This window comes from Nanorana parkeri, unplaced genomic scaffold (assembly GCF_000935625.1).
Source record: "Nanorana parkeri isolate BGI_ZX_2015 unplaced genomic scaffold, ASM93562v1 scaffold19, whole genome shotgun sequence".
Lineage (NCBI taxonomy): Eukaryota > Metazoa > Chordata > Amphibia > Anura > Dicroglossidae > Nanorana > Nanorana parkeri.
In genome coordinates, this window is record NW_017306287.1 from 2,279,410 (window position 1) to 2,299,377 (window position 19,968).

Sequence of the window (19,968 nt, forward strand, 5' to 3'; positions counted from 1 at the left end):
AATTCCGATCACTGCTAGCCTGCCCAGTTGAAGAGTATCTACTATGCACCACAATATCGAATCACTCTCCCTCTAATCCTCCCATTGCACTTCCCTGGATATAATGTTGTTAGAGACCGAGATTAAGCAACACCTATTAAACTTAGCACTAGATAAACACGGATCACTAGATAATCACCAATGCAGCTAATTAGCTTTTGTTCGCTCACGTTCCTATACAAAGTTAACAGAATACTTCCTATTAACTCATGAATCATCACTCCCGCCTCTACACGCTTGGGAGGATTAAAGTTTATTTAAATTTTTGCAGCCAAATTGGGATTACACCTATTTTATATTTGTTACATGTTCCAATTCACAAATATACATACTGTTAGATCATGTGCATTTGTGTGTGACATGTGAAGTACCTGAACTGGAGGTTAGAAGTCAGTTTACAGAACTGGAGGACAGGTTTTTATTACATTTTTTATAACTTTATCTATATTTAAAATTAATGTAAATATACTCAATAGCCACAAAAGATATAAATCCAATATATGCACCAAAAGCATTTGCATACACTGTTCTGGAGCACAGAATCAGAGCAGTATCTGAGGCTAAAGCTGGCCTTACATTGTACAAATTTCAACCGTTTCTTGATGAACCGGACAAAATTCATTCAGTAGGTGGTTCTGTCGTCACCCTTCTGTCTAGCATTCTTCAATCAGAAAAACGAAGGGGCCGAGAAGGACATTTTTCGGGCAAACAGTGACAGCAACCAATCACCACTTTTATGAGCAGTTACAACTGAAGAGCGGCAGCGCTGGCCATTGACTTGTACAACATGTGTATGGGGCTAGTCGCTACGCATGCAAGAATTGCAGATCCTCGCCTGTGGCCGCCCCTTTGTGTGAGCCCTTTAATCACTAACACGGAACAAGTATGTGGATAAGGTCCTAATTACTTCAAATATATTGCAGCCAGAATGTACTGAATGATTGATCGTTGCTCGTGTATTAATACGATTGGCTGGCGTTTTCAAATATTGTTACATGATTGGCCCTTTTGTTGCCTGCAAATTGTAACAGCTTGTTACCAACATATTGTTATGATTGTGTTTATGTTGCCCACTTATTGCAAAGGTTGCTGTTTGTTGCCCTTGCATTGCACAGATTGCCTGTTTCGCATTTGTTGCATGGTATTGTGTTGGTTGCCCATTTGTTGCCTGTGTATTGTCCTGATTACCTGTATATCGTAATGGTTGCTGTTTGTTGCCTTTGCATTATACTGGTTTCATGTTTGCTGCCTGTGTATTGTACTAGTAGCCCATTTGTTGCCTGTGTATTGTGGTCATTTCTTGCCCACATATTGTAATGATTGTCTGTTTGTTGCCCACATATTGTAATGATTGTCTGTTTGTTGCCCACATATTGTAATGATTGGCTGTTGTTTGCTCACATATTGTAGCTATATTTGTTTTGTTGTCTACATGTTCTGAGAATTGGCTCACTGTTGCACTTAAAATGTAATTGTTGCCCATTCAGACTGTTATGGTGCATCATCACATGTGCGTTAACAGATATCTTGGTGGACATGCACCATGGTTTGCATCTGTACTGTATATTGTGGTGCACTGGCTAGGTCAGTTGGGATGCCATTCAAAATAAAAGGCATTGTAACCCACCACCATGCATTTTCCCGCAAACCAAATGAAGACAGCGCTGCAGTGTGAAGAGGACATATAGAAAATAATTGATTTCTATGGGCTAGGGTTGCCACCTGTCCAGGATTCACCCGGACAGTCCGGGTTTTGAATGCTGTGTTCGGGTTTCATGGCAGCAGAAACCCGGACACATGATGTCAGGCAGACAGGGGCAACCAAAATTAAGATTGGAGCTACTGGCCCCCCACTAAAAATAGTCTCACCTGTGATCTTTACATATGAATGGGTGACGATATTTACATATGAATAAGCCGCGACTCATTCTCCCAAAAAAAGTTCCGCACGTCGCTAGAGTGTTCGTGTTTCACTGGAAGAAAAGGTGGCAACCCTAGGGCCCTTGTGATGACTGGCATTGATCAACGGCAGTAATATGCACATAGTGTGGACGGGCCTTTACTATGTGCCGCAGCAATGCATCTGAATGCGCTACAAAGATCTGCGATCTGAATGCGCTACAAAGCAACATTGGTTGGAAAATGTGTATGGCCAGCATAGTTAGTAAAACAATGCAAACATCTCACGTTGATCTATTGCTTTCAGATTTCAGAGCAAATCCAAACATCTAATCCCTGAAAGTTTGCTATGGGTCACTACCCATCATAACTCATGGCCACATAATACCTTTACAACTGCAAAGTCCACATAGCACTGATAACACTAATGAATACCATCAGACATACAATGCTATAAGTTCACTCCAATTATGGTCATAACCATGCTCCCACAACACATTTCCAGTACTAAATATGGCGAACTACGGTACATCGGACGGTCAAAAACAGTACGAGCGCTTCAACGGAAGCACATTGCAATAAGCCGACCTTCCACGCCTCACCCCTCCTTTGCGTGGGCTGTGCCGTGATTGGCGGAAAGGTGTGTCGATCTATGTAAGCGGGCTTGTGATTGGCTGAGGACTGCAACCAGCTGTAGATTGCTGGTGAGGCCAGCAAGGCTGGGAGAGTTCAGCGGGTAAGTGTGTGTTTACATTGCGGTGTCAGTGCTGGAAGTGCCCCGGTGGATGATGGAGGTTAGGGATAAAACTTAATATACCTCCAGTGTAGCAGAGAATGGCTTTGTGTATTTTTATTCAAAGTGACAGTCAGTAGGCTAAAAAATGCAAAAGGAGAAGGTTGGGGCACATTCTAATGGGGTGTGTTGACAAGACAGAGGAAACCTTTATTTTCTATGAGCCCTGGTTACAGCATATATCAGCGGTGTTGTGTATTGCATAAAAATGCAGCATGATGTGCAACAATGCACTACAGCGCTTCACAACTCATAGAGTAGAATGAAATGTCACTTTGGGATGTTTCGATAAAGTTTTAAAAAGGAAAACATGCGAACAACACACCGCCCTTCAGTGCGTAGCGCACACCCGCTGGTGTGAATAGGCCTTTATGCTTACCTGTCCCACCATCCAGTCTTTGCACTGTAGCTCCTCCTGAACAATTTGATTTCCCTTCTGGTGACAACAGTTTTTTGATTTCCCTCTTTTTCAGTCCCTGTGTCACCAAGATAAATAGAGAGAGCGGCTTTTCCCTGTGGGGACACAAAGAACAATACAAACCTGACAGTATGTTCTGACCCCTCGCCAATCTATCCAAAGCTTTTGAATAACTTTAATCGCAGTTTCAACATTTTAATGATCTGCCCCACCTGTGTGTCCCAACTTATTCTTGTGTCTAACAGCATCCATAACTTGTTCCGTCTGTCCCCCCCCATTAAGTCTCAGTATTTGCCCATCTAAAGGGTGACCACAGCAAAAACCCCTCGGGTTGAACGAAGAATATATTACAGACTCCTCCATCAATGCTTAAGAGTATTCAAGGAATGTACCGCTGTCTTCATTGTATTCTGACGGCAGCTGCCGTTAGAATACCCAAACAGAGCCGGCAGCTGATTGGCTACCAGCTCTGTTCGTACAAAGGTTTTCCGACCAGCTCCTTTCATCAGCTGACCGAGGGATGCCGGCTGCAAGGGTGCCGACAGCGGTATCCACTGTGCAAATTTCAGCCGGTTTATAAAGAACCAGCCGAATTTCGCACAGTGTATGGGCAGCATTAAGGTGGCCATACACTGTACAACCATCGCAAGACCTTAGTCTTGCGATGGTTGTAAAGTGATTGAAAAAACGTACGATCTGCCTATCTTGGACAGGCAGATCGCACTCTCGATCATCGCAAGCCTTAAGATGACTGCAAACGGGCTGTGTGTGCGTGGGCACACCGGCCCGTTCGGCAGTTGTCGAACCAGCAGGCCACTAACTCGCCGAGAATCGTACGATTCCCGGCGGGTTTTCTAGCATGCTGGTTTGACGGAAGACGTGCGACCGTACAGTAGAAACGGTCGCACGCCTTCCATACACTGCACGATTCTCGTACGATCGCGGGATTTCCTGCGATTCTCGTACGAGAATCGTGCAGTGTATGGGCACCTTTAGCCTCTTCATCTCTCCCAGTCTTTGGTTGGACGATGAAGGAGCAGAAACCTACTGATGAGTCCGTCCCTGTCCTCTTTCCTTCTGTAAGTATGTTCACTGTGTTAGACTTACAACAGTGCACAAAGCAGTAAAGCCCTGAATTGGCTTAAGTGCTGGTCTTCCCTCTCCCAGTCTGAGTGCTTCTGTGCTGATGAGGCTGATTGTAAGCTCTCACCGGCAGAGCCGTCTTGATTGCGGGCTCTATATAAATCCTGTATAATGATAATGAGACCAAAATCAGGACAGAATCAAGTACTTAAAGCCGACCTTCACCCAGATCTTTGAAATGACAACAAGCGCACCTTTAGAAACATTTAGTAATGACAATCTACAAGCACATACTTCTAGATCATTGCCCCTGCACCTTCTTTCTCTTTTCCTCCCCATTCTTCTCCCAGTGGCCATTTTTACTAAGGCCAGATGAATCTATCTCCCTTTACTTCCTGGAACTCTGGCACATGTGACTAGGACATTAACTTTTCTAAAAGCCACCCAGTCTCCTTACCTTACAAGAACTGGAGAGGATCCTCAGCCTGGGGCCCAGTGTGGGCTGCTGTGCTGTGATGGAGCTCTATCCATATGTGCATTGCTGGCACAGATCCCTTCCGCACCTGTAGAGGTGACAGGAACCAGAATGTGACTTCACTCCGGTCCAAATAGTTAAGTATATCACCATCACACCAAAGTAAAAAAATTTTTTACGAGTGGTAATGTTATTGATGTACCCACATCTCGTCATAGCAATGTTTCGGGGCCACTCGGGGTCCCTTCATCAGGCATGACCTGATAAAGGGACCCTGAGTGGCCCCGAAACGTTGCTGTATGACGAGATGTGGGTACATCAATAAAATTTTACTTTGTTGTGCTGGTGATATACTTAACTATTTGAATTTGAAGCGGTGCCATCCACTATCACTGCAGCACCCATTTTAAAGGGACATACCAGTATGGAGTGCGGTGGAAACCTGTTTTCACTCCGGTCCAGGCACCTACAGGACACTCAAGGGAGCTGTAAGCAATACACGTATGGATGGAGCTCCCTCCGCGGCCATTCCCCCACCCTAAGCTGACACTCGGCACCAGGCAGCATATTTTGAATGGCTTCTTGGCATGAGAACTGACAGTGCTGCGCAAGGGGGAGGCTAAGGAGCCTCTCGCCTAGAAAAGTGGAAGGCACGCGGCGACCCACTTTTGGGTCACGACCCACCAGTTGAGAACCAAGGATCTGGATGATGGTGGACATCCTGCAGCCAGGAAATGAGGCGGGCTGTATCTGACTTGAGCTGCAGCTTCTAATGCTCACAGTGTGCAGCAAAATCAGAGTAAGCCATTTAATTCCAGGATAGGAGACGGTACAACTGTGTAAGACTGATGGGAAGGCCGGAGTTCAGCTTTAAATGGTGTACTTTTTTTTCAACGGTTTGGTTGGAGTTCTGCTTTAATTTTAGGGAAGGAGAAGACATAAGTTGCATCTATCTGGACGTTTTCTAATGCACTGCACCAACAACACATATAAATGGGCAGATGGGAACAGGCCTCTCAGTCTCTACTGCATTGTACAGTGCTTTTCATCTAACGCTGGCAGCTTCCTGACAAGAGGACGGTGCAGAGTGATGACCTCATCTGCCTGTTCCTGCTCCTTTATTGCCCAGAGGTCAGGGTGTGTCTCAGACTAGGCCGCCTATGCAGCTGCTGTGTTGTCTGCAGAGACGTTTTGGGGGGGTTCTATAGTTCTGGTTGGTCTTCTTATGCCTGATGAAGGGACCCTGCATGCCCCCCAATCGTCACTATGGACAAGATGAGTCTATGCTAATAAAATAGACCTAATTTTAAACATTTAACCACTGGTGTGCTGGTGACCAACTCCTTTTGCTTCAAGAACGGCGGCACCATCCGCAGTCACTGCAGCACCCACCCTCTTGGGACATACCAGTAAGGAGTGCGGAGGGAACTTTGTTGAGGTTCTATAGTCCTAACACACTTCCTGTCCCTAGGTGCCAGTGTTACTCCTTCACAGAGACAGGGGTGAGCGTTGTCACCTTAGGGCAGGAAGTGTGTGACATGCAGGATCAACAGGTGAAAAAAAAACGAATGCAGCCATCATGTCTGAGGACTGTTAAGCTACAACACAATGGCTTAGGGGTTAGCGCTTCTGCCTTGCAGCATTGACGTCCCTGGCTCAAATCCTGGCCAGGTCACTATCTACAAGGTTCGCCCTGTGCGGGTTTCCTCCGGCTACTCCGGTTTTCTCCTACACTCCAAAGACATGCTGGTAGGTTCATTGGCTCCTGTCTAAATTGGCCCTGTATGTATGCATATGAGATGGGGCCCCTGACTGTAAGCTCCTCGAGGGCAGGGATTGATGTGAATGTGCACTGTGTAAATGATCAGATCTCTATAAATACCTGTAATAAATAAATAGACACAGTTTCCGTTTTCTAACGTCTTTTGTTCTTCTCTCCACCAGGTGGTGCTGTTGCTTTTCAGCACTATGTCCCTAAACCCATCCTTTGATTTCCCAGGTAGGTCTGCTGAACTAGGATGTGTGGCTACAGTTTATTTGTTATTGTACAGTATTGTGTAAAGGTTTCTCGCACAAAAGCCCACAATCATTGACATGAGTCCACATTATCATAACAGCCTCTGTCACGCTTATTCAATAAAGGGAGGAATGAGGGATGATGGTTTGCAAAATGCAGTAAAGCATCCAGATATGCTTTCAGTGTCCCTCAATCAGATCTAGATTAAATGAATAACATGGATTATCTGGTTACAATGGCACCTGGAAGTGGGTGGGACATATTAGGCAACAAGTGAGCATTGTGTCCCTGAAGTTGATGTGTTGGAGTAAAAAATAAATAAATAAAAATGGGCAAACTTAAAGTAGTATTAAGTTCCGGGCATTTTTTAACCTTAATGCATTCTCTCCCCCAGTCTCCCCCACACTTACCTGTCAGCAATGCTTGACCCCGCCGCCGGTCCTGAAGCTATCCTCTGTTCCCCGAACTTCTTATGGTTGGAGAGGAGGGGCGTGGCCTGCCACAGGGCTATGTTTGTCTATGGACACACACAGCCACTGCGGGTACGAGTGTGCACGGGTGCCTCCATTAGCCGATGGAAGCACCCGTGCATGGGGCGGGGGGAAAAGCGCTGCAGGGGCCCACTTGAAAATGTAACATTTTAAAGAAAAACAACAACATCCTCAGACAAAGGTGGGCCTCCTTGTAGCAAATATTACAAAAAAAAGGAAGCTTCAATATCACTTTAAGGATTTGAGTGACTTTGACAAGGGCCAATGTGGGATGTTCCCGGTCTGCATTGGTCAGGACCTACCAAAAATGGTTCAAGGAAGAAAAAACGGTGAACTGGTGAAAGGGTCATCAGTGGCCAAGGCTCACTGATGCATGCGGGAAGCGAAGGCTTGCCCATGTAGTCCAATCCAATAGAAGAGCCACTGTAGCTGAAAAAGTCAGAGCATTGGATCTGGCTGTCATCGAGTTGGCTAATTTTGTTCGAAAGCCCCTAATTTCATCCATACCATGTGAATGGAATCCCAGATGTATTAAACAGGTTTCTATTGTGACTAGCATGAAATTACATTCACGGCCAGAATTTAATTTGTTCAGATAAGAAACAGTCCGCTCCTTCGATGTTCCTTGTGACTGCCGTAGAAAACAAATGCCCAATTAGACCCCACTAACCATTAGAAAATCAATCAAGCGTTCTGAATACCAAAACTTTCCAACACAATTCTACTGGTTTATGACTGGCTTTGGTGCTTTCACAGGCCAACAAAGTGGTAGGGGATTGCAGAGAAGGTATTATTGGGTCGGTGGTTGGGGATTGCAGAGAAGGTATCATTGGGTCGGTGGTTGGGGATTGCAGAGAAGGTATCATTGGGTCGGTGGTTGGGGATTGCAGAGAAGGTAAGTATCATTGGGTCGGTGGCTGGGAATTGCAGAGAAGGTAAGTATCATTGGGTCGGTGGTTGGGAATTGCAGAGAAGGTAAGTATCATTGGGTAGGTGGTGGGGGATTGCAGAGAAGGTAAGTATCGTTGGTTAAGTGTTGGGGGATTGCAGAGAAGGTAAGTATCATTGGGTAGGAGGTGCCCAATCAGGAGAACTTGTCACTTTGCCTTGTGATTAAAGATCCTTACTTGAGGGTGTGGTGGGGTAGGAGCACTCCAGAGAAGATATTAAAAGGCCCACAGATGCCCCCACCTGCTACCCACTCTGTCCTAGAAGTACTTCAGGAGGGTGTTGTTTCTTGGTGGTCTGTGCACCTATGTCACACTACATATCCACAGCCAAGAGTTATTGCCGGTGAGGCAGTAAGCTTGCACAGAATGTGGGTTCTGATTGGGTGGATTATCAGGTTGTAGGCTTCAAAAGGGGCATAAGCCTTCCAGCAGCTTAGAGTAGCCACAAGGTCCATAATCATTCAACAAGCCAGTAGGAAACTGGGGAGATGCTTGTTGTGTAATGTCTTCTATGGGTTTGTGGGCTAGCTAGGTGCCATTTTCATTAAAAAAAATAATTCACATCTCCATAATTTATTATTTTTCCTTACCAGCCATCTGTTTTTTTTTGGGATAAATGGACAATCCACAAGTCAGAATTGTTTGGGAGATATTGAGAGGAAAGGTATGAGAGTTGCCGTAAGAGACTGGCAGGTTTCTACAAGAAGCAATTGATTAAATCTTGCCCAGGACAGATAGGGAAGGATTTGATAGCGATAGGCTTGTCAGAGATTATGGGCTGGCTTAAAGTGCCCCTGGCACTAACATGTTATTTTCCTGGCTGCGGCTTTAATACTGATCCAGAATAAGTGTAAACAGAAGAGTATCTGACTTTTCTCTGACTTTATTTTGCTGTATGTTTGTTCTGGGTTTGTGATTCGCAAGTACGGATTCCAGAAATCGGGAAGCTTCCATTTTTTTTTAAAGAAAGCGAGCAGTGTGAGCCTTCATAGTTCATAGGTGTACTCTAAAGCCCATCTCCCTGCAAAATGTATCCCTATTGTTTCCCCTAATCATCCAGTCGGCTTTTTAAAAAAAACAAAACTTAATAATCTCTCTTATACTCATGCCTGGGCCGCTTCCGTGAGTCACGACTATTCGATCCAGCGCTGCAATAGTCCGGTTGTCACTAGATGTCATTAGCACTGCGGTCTTTAGAGGATCTCGCCAATAGGAAGTGTCCCAAGCAGAGAAGTGGACACCTCCTAGAAGGATTCTGCTTCAGGGAAGAAGATAGAAGACTTTGAACCTGGCACATCATGTGACCACAGATATAGGTAAGTATTGGTGGCATTAAGAGTAGGGTTTGTTTTTCTTTAACCTTGCACTTAGTTATGAAATAAGCCGGCACTCAAATCTTCCCCACACTTCAACTTGTGGGCGGTCGCTTGGCATCCTGATTTCCAATGCAGGACTAATGGCCCTGCATTGTACTTGATGATGTCAGAGGACCAGTGATGGTTGGAGTATAAGAGTCTGCAGGAGCCTGCCTTGCAATGTGAAGGAGCAAAAACTATTATACCCTTGCTTTAAATAAGCCCCACTGCAAGGGGAGTTTTGTGTTTTAAAGGCTTTAAAGTAAACCTGCCCTTAGAGGAACGTAGAGGCTGCCACTGCTGACCTCCTAATGAAAAGTCTACTTGCTTGGCTGTTGTGCTCATCCTCTGGCCTTAATTTTTCGTAATAATTGTCACAGAATAAACATGCAGACAAGACAAGTCCGATGAAGTCGGCATTTCTGATCTGTATACAGAAATGATTAAAGCTTTTATTAGAATGACAGACGGGTAACTAGCATTTTCAATATGAGAAGTCGTTAATGGCAGCTCGCATATTTCTGACTTGGTTTTAAATATACAGGATGTCTTCTGATCCTGGTTAGCCACCAAGCGAGTCCCTGACTTGGAGGAAACATGCCACGACCAAGATAATAGCCATAAAGACTGCACCTTTAAACACAAGTCATCAATGGGAACTCACATGTTGTATCTTTACAGGTTCACTTTTTAAGCTGTTTTTGTTAGCCCAGCCTGGCATGTAGTCTGTACTCGGCAGCTTTTCCAGAGCCCAGCAACATCCACTGACCAGGGGTGAAGTGAAGTGTGGGAGGATTTCAAGGAGTCTAACTTTTTATTCATAAAAGGGTGAAGGGTTTGGAGAAGGCCGGAGAAGTGAACAATCTAGCTATGTTGTCCTAGATTGATCACTTCTCCTGCCTTCTCCAAACTCTTCACCCTTTTGTGAATAACCCTGTTAATATCGGGTGCTGTAAATGCACAGTGTCTCCCGCCGTTTCATTTGGTATATCTCGGCGGTGACTTGGAATGAATAGATTGTACATACTGATGATGCCATTTCCATGTATCCAGCAGGCCACACTCTCCACTCCCTCCCTGCTTTAACCGACAAAGGTGTCTCCTGTCTTATTCTAGGACACATGGGAACCCAGAAACCCAAGGCGCTCTATTATTCAAATGCCTACTGCCGGAGCCAAAGTCAAACTCAGGCCTGCCCCAATCATTCTTGTTAGTAAGGCCGTCCATCATTGTCATGGACCAGTAGGCTCACCCCGGAACTTGGCTTGAGTTCTCAAATTCAGATTACCAGAGCTGAGCATGAACAATGGTCTAATGGGATTGCAGCGTAACCACGGCAGGTCGGATGATGGTGGCATTGAATGGACTGGTGACTGGATCCCGTGCCCGTAACAGCTGAAGGAGGGTACACTGAGAGGTAATTTGGCAATAATATGCAAGTATGCTGTACCACTAGTATTTAATGGCTAGGGCCGCTTCACCCAGCGGAATTTAGTTCTGCCTCAAAGCTTAACTCCAGCTTGAGATATCCTTTAAAGGCAGCACAGTGGCGAAGTTTACAGGGTTATACACAAAAGGGTGAAGGGTTTGGAGAAGGCAAAAAGATTGTCCTAGTGAACAATCTAGGACAACATATCTGATTTGGAAAAATTCTCCAACTCCGCTCACTTTCCAGTTCAGTTATATTGTCCTAGATTATTCACTTCTCCTTGGTTTCTCTAAACCCTTCACCTTTTTTTTCTGAATAACCCTCTTAGAATTAAAAAGGAGCTGTTTCTGGAATTTTCACTCTATCTCTGGACTTGTCCCCACACAGAGCTGCACTCTGCAGTGCAGCACCCCTCCTCTTCCAGCTTGGTCTCCCAGGAGAATGCTGCAGGAAATGGCACCATGTTATGGTGCAGATAGACACTAGTTGAGCTGCCATTGAACGCCATTGGGATTTGGGTGTGTTGCTGGATCTTGAAGGCATACCTGTTCTTAATTCATTCATTACTATACATGTCCCAAGATGGGAGCTTTGTTAGATTAGAGTTAAGCTGGCCATACACAGTTCATTTCTTCTCATTCAGCTCCGCATGCTGAACAAGGAAAAACTCTTGATTCCCCCTGTCCACGCTAAACGTCATGGATGGGGGATTCTTCCCTGCTGTCTATTGCATTCTGACATCCTGCACTCAAAGCTTTCAGAATACAGGAACAGTGACTGCAACTGATTGGCTGACAATTTTTGGCCCGCCCACTAAACAAAGGTCAATTGAAATATCAACTTTTGTTGATTGGAGTGGTGCTGACAGGGCCACACACAGCTCGAATTTTTACGGAGTCAGCAGGATTCAGCCACAAGCAGGGTATGGCCAGCTATAGGGACCACATTTTACAGAAGGGCCTTTGAGCGGCAGTGTGGTTTCATGTATCTTTGCAAATATATGCAACAAAAACCTCCTTTTTTTTTAAAAGGAGAACTATGAGGTGAGTGCTTTTCACTCACCTCATAGTTCTAGCCGACCTGTGACAATGAGACTGTCACAGGTCGGCTCAGTAGATCGGGAGGTGAGCGAACACATACCGGCGTTCGCTCACCTCTCGATCCTGTCATGGCTCTCTGCCGTGACAGGGGAGGGGCTGGATTCCCCCCGCTCCGATCCGCCAGCGCTGACTGGCGGAACGGACGGGGGAGCGTTATACTGAGACTAGGGTGACGGGAGGACGCTAGTTTGTGTCCTCCCGTTACCCTAAGGAGAACTATGGGGAAAAGCCTTAACCCCATAGTTCTCCTTTTAACACGCATTCTTTAAACAGACCTTGTGCTGACTAGTTGGTAACTGTGCCAGGTATATTATTTTTATTATATTATGAACCCTTCCCATGTGCACCTTACTAGGTATAGGATGATCCGATCGAGTGGTTGCCATTTTTACTTGGGAACTTACTAACACTTTGGGTTCCTATGCCTGGTCATTGGTGAGATGATCTTGCAGTGTTTGTAGATTCCCTAAAAGCGCAATCAATTTGTATTCTTTTTTTTGGTGACGGTTTGCATTTTGCAATCAGCTTAACGTTCCCAGATTTGCGCATTTCTCTGCATTTAATATGTTACATGTCAGGTCAGTGCATGTGCCTTCTTATGCTAACATTGTATGTCATAAGTGCTAAAATTCCTAAAGGGGGCAAAGTTAGCGGCGTGGAGAACACAGCGTCCCTCTTGTAATCTAGCTGACAGTTTCCAGCTGCTGTGCGTTAGCCTATAGCTCCAAGTCCTGTCATGTTGTTCCGTACTACCAGAACTAGCACTTTACATCTGGTTCCCCTGGCAACAAACTGGTTAATCTCCCCTAATATTTGCTGTGTGTCAGAATTTGGCAGCACAGTCTGTTTGGCTAGGAGGGAGCCCGAGCTGATCTCGCCCCCCACTCCTCCTTCTGATGGCTACTGAATATTTCATCCCATCCGAGCAGGAATTAATGGAAGGAGATGCTCTCTGCTCTTCATCCATTAAAAGCAGCCCTGGGAGGCATCGCCTTGGCCCGTCTCATGTGCCTTCTGAGTGCCAGAGGCAGGGGAGCCTCCCCGAGGGGGAGAGGAGGGAGAACAGAGTACCTCAGTCAGTCCTCAAATGCGGCAGAAAGAGTGCAGAGAAATGGGAGCGTAAGGCTATGCTTGTATCACTGTCTGCCAGGACACGGATAACCATGCTCCCTGCCCAATGTGCCCTTTTCCATGACCTTCGTTATCCTATCCAGTATCATTTTTTCTTACATATAAAAAAAAACTGCACGTCAGAGGTTTAAAGAAAACCAGTCACATGGTTTAAAGAAAACCATCCACAAAGCCTAAACAAGAGTTTGAATATTCATTGTTAACCACTTCAAGACCACCGTGTTACACCCCCTTCATTACCAGGCCATTTTTCAGGTTTCAGTGCTGTGATAGTTTAAGTGAGAATGCTATCATTTTTTGAGACTGAGTTGTCATTGAACTTTTTTTTTACTATATAAAGGAAAAATTACTAATAAAATTGAACAAAAACTTGCCTTACTTTCCAATTTCAAAAATAGCAAATAATAATGCCAGGACAGTGCAAAAAAACCCAAAATGACCCCTTTTTGGAAATGCTGAAGCCTGATGAAGGGCCCAGTGAGGCCCCAAAAGCGCTTGTATCCATTCTGACAACTTGAGCATTTGGTGATTCGAAAAAGATCTTCGGTGTGCTGGTGACATCTTTCACATTTATCTTTTTGGAAAGTAGACACCCCAAGGTGATCTCACTTTTTTGCCACAATGTTTTGGAAATGAAGAAACTGGCTGGGGTTGAGGGAGTAAGAACTTGGAAATGGTGTACTAGATACATTAAATGTACAGGTGGTGGAGTTCAAGGGGTTAATGTGCAGGTCACATACAGTGGCAGAAAGGAAATGAAGGGGGTAATGTACAGAGGTGCAGGAGATGAAGGGGTTAATATACAGCTCAGAGCAGGGGTAGAATGGAGCTGACATACACAGGAGGGGGGTTAAAAGTGATTACATTTATTATTTGTTGCTGCTAAAGTTTGGTTTTTTTCCTCAGGAACTAATGATAGAATGATTCATGAATTCATTAGTTCCCAATCTCAGAAATCACAGGGCCAGTCTGAACAGCTCTGTGCCTGTAGCCGATGCTCTCCGCTGTCTCATAACAGCAGACACAGTGGCTTGTGCGCATGATGGGTGCACTGGGTGTCCTTGTGCGCCGACATACAAGTACGTCCTCCTGGAACAAGTGCTCCATATACCGGCTGTTTATTTACAGTGGCCGGTAGAGAAGTAGTTAAAGCAAATCTTTCCATGTACAAAGTAAACTTGCAACAGGGTGTGAAGCAGACATCTTTTTGTGCCTAGGGGTACCACTCACTATCTTCATGAGCACCACAGAACCCTCCAAATTCAGGGTCCTGTAATATGCAAATACCAACTTGAAAAACGAATGGATGGCCCGCCATTATATTTATTAGTCATGCGATCAATCAATGGGTAACATTTTTTTTATATTGTTCATATTTTTCCTTTTCTTTTATATTCCAGGTATTAGAAAAATGATAGAGGTGCATAGAAAGTACTCTCTGTCTGAGAGGTTAATTCGAACAATCTCCTCCGTACGCTCTTTGCCCGGTGACACTGTGGAATCTCTAATCCGCAAGGTAATTAGAAAGCGGTAGACTTGTTCAAGTAACCTGCCATTGCTGGCCTCCTTCAAATGCTAGCTGCCTGGCTGTCTCTGAATCAAGCATTCAGCAAGGACAGTTAGCGTTCCCGATCTGCATTATTCTCTTCAACTTCAAGCAGTTCACGCTGATCATCTTTCAATTTGGAAACCATCACCATTAATTGATCAAATCAGGGGCTCGTGAGTGAAAGTCCAAAAGTGGCCATCACCAGTCCAGTGACCTAATCACTAAAATAAAACTACAGTGAAGAGCTCCCTGCAAAGGAGACATTTAGGCCTCATGCACACACAACGCAAGAGCAAAATTGTATATAGCGTATATGCCTGCACTGTATGCAATCCCAGAATGCATCATTCTAAATAGAAATTTTAATGTACTGTGTACGAGTAAAATATGCAGAAATTCCGAGCCCGGATGCAACTTGGTTAAATATATATATACAGGGCTCGAAAAATCCACTCGTCCACTCGTCTGTGACGAGTGGACGGTGGAGCCCGACGAGCAGCTTCCTGGCCGGCCGTTGTAATTACACGGCCGGCCGGGAGCTTAACACAGTCAAGCGATCGAGCGTCTCTATAGACGCTCGATCGCTTGTATCACCAGCTATATATATATATATAATTTTTTTTATATGCATCTTTACACAGTGCAAATAAAGGGCTCCATACGCATCTATGTGTATGGAGCCATTTATTTGCATATGGGAAAATATGCTGCGCGTATCTTACGCAGTGTATTATACGGCAGTGTGAATGAGGCCTACATATTCACTTCGCCCACGCCACTCTTCTCTGCAGTAGTGAAGAGAAACCACCGGCTAAAAATGCTGCACAATCTGACACTTCCAGGAGTGTCAGTTTTTATAGACCATACTAGTTTGATCCGCCAGCATCAGCGCCACCACTGTGTCCTGTGCGGGCCAGCAAAGGGAGCCATAACATGCAGCAGGGGACCTGGAAATCGACACTCCCAGAAGTGTCAGATTCTGCAGGATCCTCGGCCAGCCATTCCTCTACTTCTAAGATCGGCAACATGGTATGGTTCCATATAAACTCCATGTACACCACTGGTAGCTCTTGCCTATGTGATTTGATCACTTGTTTTAAACTGCAAGCTTTTGTCAAGAAATACTTTGCTAGAAGAAGCATTCCTCTGTATACCTCCACCAGTGCAATAACTTTCCAAAATGCTCTTTTGACTAAATTGTCCCAAATTCCCGCAGATACACTTCAAAAGCTGCTCCAGAGATGAGAAGGAAAATTTAGACCTGGCCTTCATTGGGCCTACAGTGTCGAGGCAAAGACCAGCAATGCATGGACATGATCACCATCCTGTGAAAAGTGAACCTGTAATCCCCACCATGCAGCATTTTGTTTTTCCCTCGCAAGCAGAACATGAAGCACTTGAATGGGAGAAGGTTTTCAGAAGATCTAGGTCAAGTTGTAGTACATTTCTGCTGCAGGCCAGTTTAGGAACATGGCTTGGTTTTTACTGTGCATGCAAAATGTGCAGGAAAGATTGCTCGGTGCTCATGTTTGGAAAAAATATAAATTACAATATGTCCTTCGCACAAGGCTGCGGTCTCTAAGCAATCTCTTGAAGCAATCCGTAATTTGAAAGTTGCACAGACACTATATGATCAAATGTTTGTGGACACCTGACCATCATATCTATATCTAAAATATTCCAGATCAAAACTGTGGACAATAATGTGCTGTGGCCCACCTTGTGGCTGTAAGAGCAGTCAGTCTTCTAGGAAGGCTTTTCACAAGCTCTTGGAGTGTATCTGCGGGAATTTGTGACCAATGTAGTCAAAAGAGCATTTGGGAAAGTCAGGTACTGATGTTGGATGAGAAGACCTGGCTTGCAGTCACAGTTCCAATTCATCCCAAAGGTGTTTAGTAGAGTTGAGGTGAGGGCTCTGACCAGACCCATTGTGTTCCTCAAACCAAACCATGTCTTTATAGAGCTAGCTTTCTTCACATGCAACACCTTGTAACGTCAGTCTGGGGCAGCTCTCATGTAGGTACAACAGCCAATTTTCAGTTACAGCATATTTTTTTTTTTTTTTTTAATCACAAATGACAGCTAAACAACTAAATTGACTGGAAATAATTTCTCTATGTAGTTTCACCCTTTCCATCTACACAGCAGACCTGACGGGGAAACTTCTAGTTCTAACCTTATAAACCTGACCACTCTTCAAAAAGTTACTACCTCATCAGCGGTAGTAGTTATGGATTTGATGGGCAACGGACCTGTTAGTACAGAGATGCCTATAAGGCTGCACATCATCAAAACTCATGTGGCCAAGCAAAAGAGGAGGATTGAAATGGTGGTGGGAGAGGGGGGGTAGATGACCAGTACCAATAGCTGCATCCAACTGTTGAACCTTAAAGCACTATCACCCATACTGACAAAGGTAAAACAGCATGAGAGAGATAATAGCAAAAATAAATAAATAGGTAGTTTAAAACAGTAATTACAACAAATTTTTTTTTTTTTTTTAATCACCAAGTCATGTATGGTTACTACATCTTCTGGTATCTTGTTTAGAGTTGACTCTTCGGGTGCTCAGTACTGATATCCTGTCTATCTTTCTCTCTCACAGGGAGCGGATGTGAACATTCCTCATGACACACTTTTGCCACTACATAGCGCCTGTATGGTGTGTGACGTGGACTGCGTGGAGCTGCTCTTGGAGAATGGAGCCAATGTCAGTACAACCAATCATTTTCTTTATTAAAACTGTTATACAAATTATGCCATATAAGCTAAATATTGCTCTAGTCACATCTTACGGTGCTGCAACTGGCCGCCGAGGCGCACTGCAGGTCTGAGGAAGCATGGAGCTGGCTAATCAGGAAGCCGGGCAGCGTGTCATTACACACACACACAGTAAAACAGTAAAAAGTTTTCCTGGCACACTCACCAGCCAGCATGTAAAAAAACTTGTCTCAACGCTAAGGTTAAAAACAGAGGTTTGAATACACGTCTTCTGCAGAAAATGTGAAAGCCGCACAGCCGCGCCAAGGCACCTCTTATAGTGCGGTCCTAACTGTAAACTATCAGAGTCTCCATCTTGGAGCTTCTGCCCCATGTGCTCCAAGATGGAGACTCTGATAGTTTAGAGTTAGGACCGCACTATAAGAGGTGCCTTGGCGCGGCTGTGCGGCTTTCACATTTTCTGCAGAAGACGTGTATCTAAACCTCTGTTTTTAACCTTAGTGTGAGACGAGTTTTTTTTACATGCTAGCTTGTGAGTGTGCCAGGAAAACTTTTTACTGTTTAAAGCCCATTCCGTGTGCACCTTGCTGTAAAGCTGGTGACGAATTGGTGAGTGCGTTTGTCATCTGCTTTGCATTACACACACACACACACCCCAGCTTTCTGGTTGGCCACAAAGCCAGCTTCATCCTCCCTCATCACCTGGTGACAAGGGAGCATGGAGCCGGCCAATCAGGAAACCGGGCGCCGTGTAATGATGCGTGCCTGGCTTCCTGATTGGCCAGCTTCTCGACCAATAAGGAAGCCGGAAAAGGCGTCATTACATGGCGCCCGGCTTCCTAATTGGGCTGAAAGCCGGCTCCATGCTTCCTCATCACGTGGTGATGAGGGAGCATGGAGGCGGCTCCCCTGCTAATCGGGAACCCAGGTGGCCAGTCGTTACACGCTGCCTGGCTTCCTTAATGGGACGTCCAATATCGGTATTCGGTATCGGCGGGTACCCAAAAAAAACAAAATATCGGAACTCGATACCAAAAAAAAAGTATCGGTGCATCCCTAATTCTTTGTTTTGCATAGGGTTGAGAAGAGTTAAAACCTTCCTCGGGTTTTTAATACAGTCTGTGTCTCCATTGTCAGAGGGAGCAGAAGTGATGGGAAATGTCTCCAATGAGGACATGGACAGCAACAAAAGTGGGGAAGTCAAGTTTTTATTGCTGTCCGTGCCATCTTGTCCCGGTGACCCCATTCCCCTTTTTCTGGTCCCGGAAACACGGGTGTCACTAGGACAGACAATAAGGGGAAATCTCCCCAAAGTATTCACAGAAGACAATAAAATCCTAACCTTTCCTCGTCATATTTGAAACAAAACAAAAAAAATATTCTGGCTGGAATTCGACTTTAAGAATAATGAATTGCTTGAATTGTGATCCAAATTGCAGCAAACTTCCTCTTCTCAATCTCTGATACATAAAATCCATGACAGTGACATATTATTGAAGAAGTGCATTTATTTTTCTCTTGCTTTTCTGATCTTTTAGGAACATCGGTTTCAATAAAAATGACCTCCACGCCCATAAAGGTCTTTTTTTTTTTTTTGCATTGTTACTTATAAGTTTTCCTCTCTTGTAGGTAAACTCCAAAGATGGATACCAACGCACTGCTCTCCATTACGCAGCAGAGAAGGATGAAACGTGTGTGGAGATTCTGCTGGAGTACGGCGCCAACCCCAATGCACCGGACGGCAATCAGGACACGCCCTTACACTGGGCCGCCTTCAAAAACATGGACAGCTGCGTGCTGGTGCTGCTGGAGGGCGGAGCCAAGGCGAACGCCTTAGACTATAATCAGGACACGCCTCTGAGCTGGGCCGTCATGAAAGGCAATCTGGAGAGCGTTCGATTGCTCTTAGCCTACGGAGCACTGCCTGACACCACCAACCTCAAGGGGCTGTACCCTGCCGGGAGGCTTGCGGCCCTGATGGGCAGAGGTCTGGGAGGCGAGAGGGAGGAGCAATGTCTGGAACTGCTGCACAGAGCTTGTGGGAACCTCCGGATGAGAAGGGAGGGAGGTGTGCCCCTTGAAGCGGCACGACATGCCCAACTGGGCCAACGCCTTCTCAAGCTGTGCTCAGAACCCGGCTCTTTGAAAGCTCTAGCAAGAAGAGTGGTTAGGTGTAGTCTCGGGGAATGCCTGCTCGCCAATGTAGTGACTGAGCTGCCTGTTCCTAAATCCATTCAGGACTATCTTTTGCTTATAGAGTGAATTAAAGAGAACCAGTCTTTGACTGGGCTTATGCACTTATCTTATATTATAGCTGTACAGGTTTGCTTATGTAAGATGTGTATTTGCCGCCTTCTTATGCTTTGTATACTATGTCCAGTGCCTGGGTGTCTCCTGAAGATGGGAGAAATCCCTGTAGAAGTCTATAGGTTCTACTGTGCATGCACAAGAAGAGGACCAGCTGCATGGAAGTAAATGCGTGACTGGACAGGGTACCAGACCTAGTTAAGTATGCAGC

At 45.1% G+C, this 19,968-nt stretch overlaps 1 protein-coding gene across 1 annotated transcript; it reads left to right on the forward strand.

Moving 5' to 3' along the window:
* Nucleotides 1-6,652: 6,652 nt before the first annotated feature.
* On the forward strand, nt 6,653-19,712 carry ASB8 (ankyrin repeat and SOCS box containing 8). The gene is made up of 4 exons (XM_018561425.1): nt 6,653-6,706; nt 14,581-14,696; nt 17,335-17,439; nt 19,080-19,712. The coding sequence occupies exons 1-4, from the start codon at nt 6,676-6,678 to the stop codon at nt 19,710-19,712; spliced, it is 885 nt and encodes a 294-aa protein (XP_018416927.1). The 5' UTR covers nt 6,653-6,675.
* The last annotated feature ends 256 nt before the right edge of the window (nt 19,713-19,968 follow it).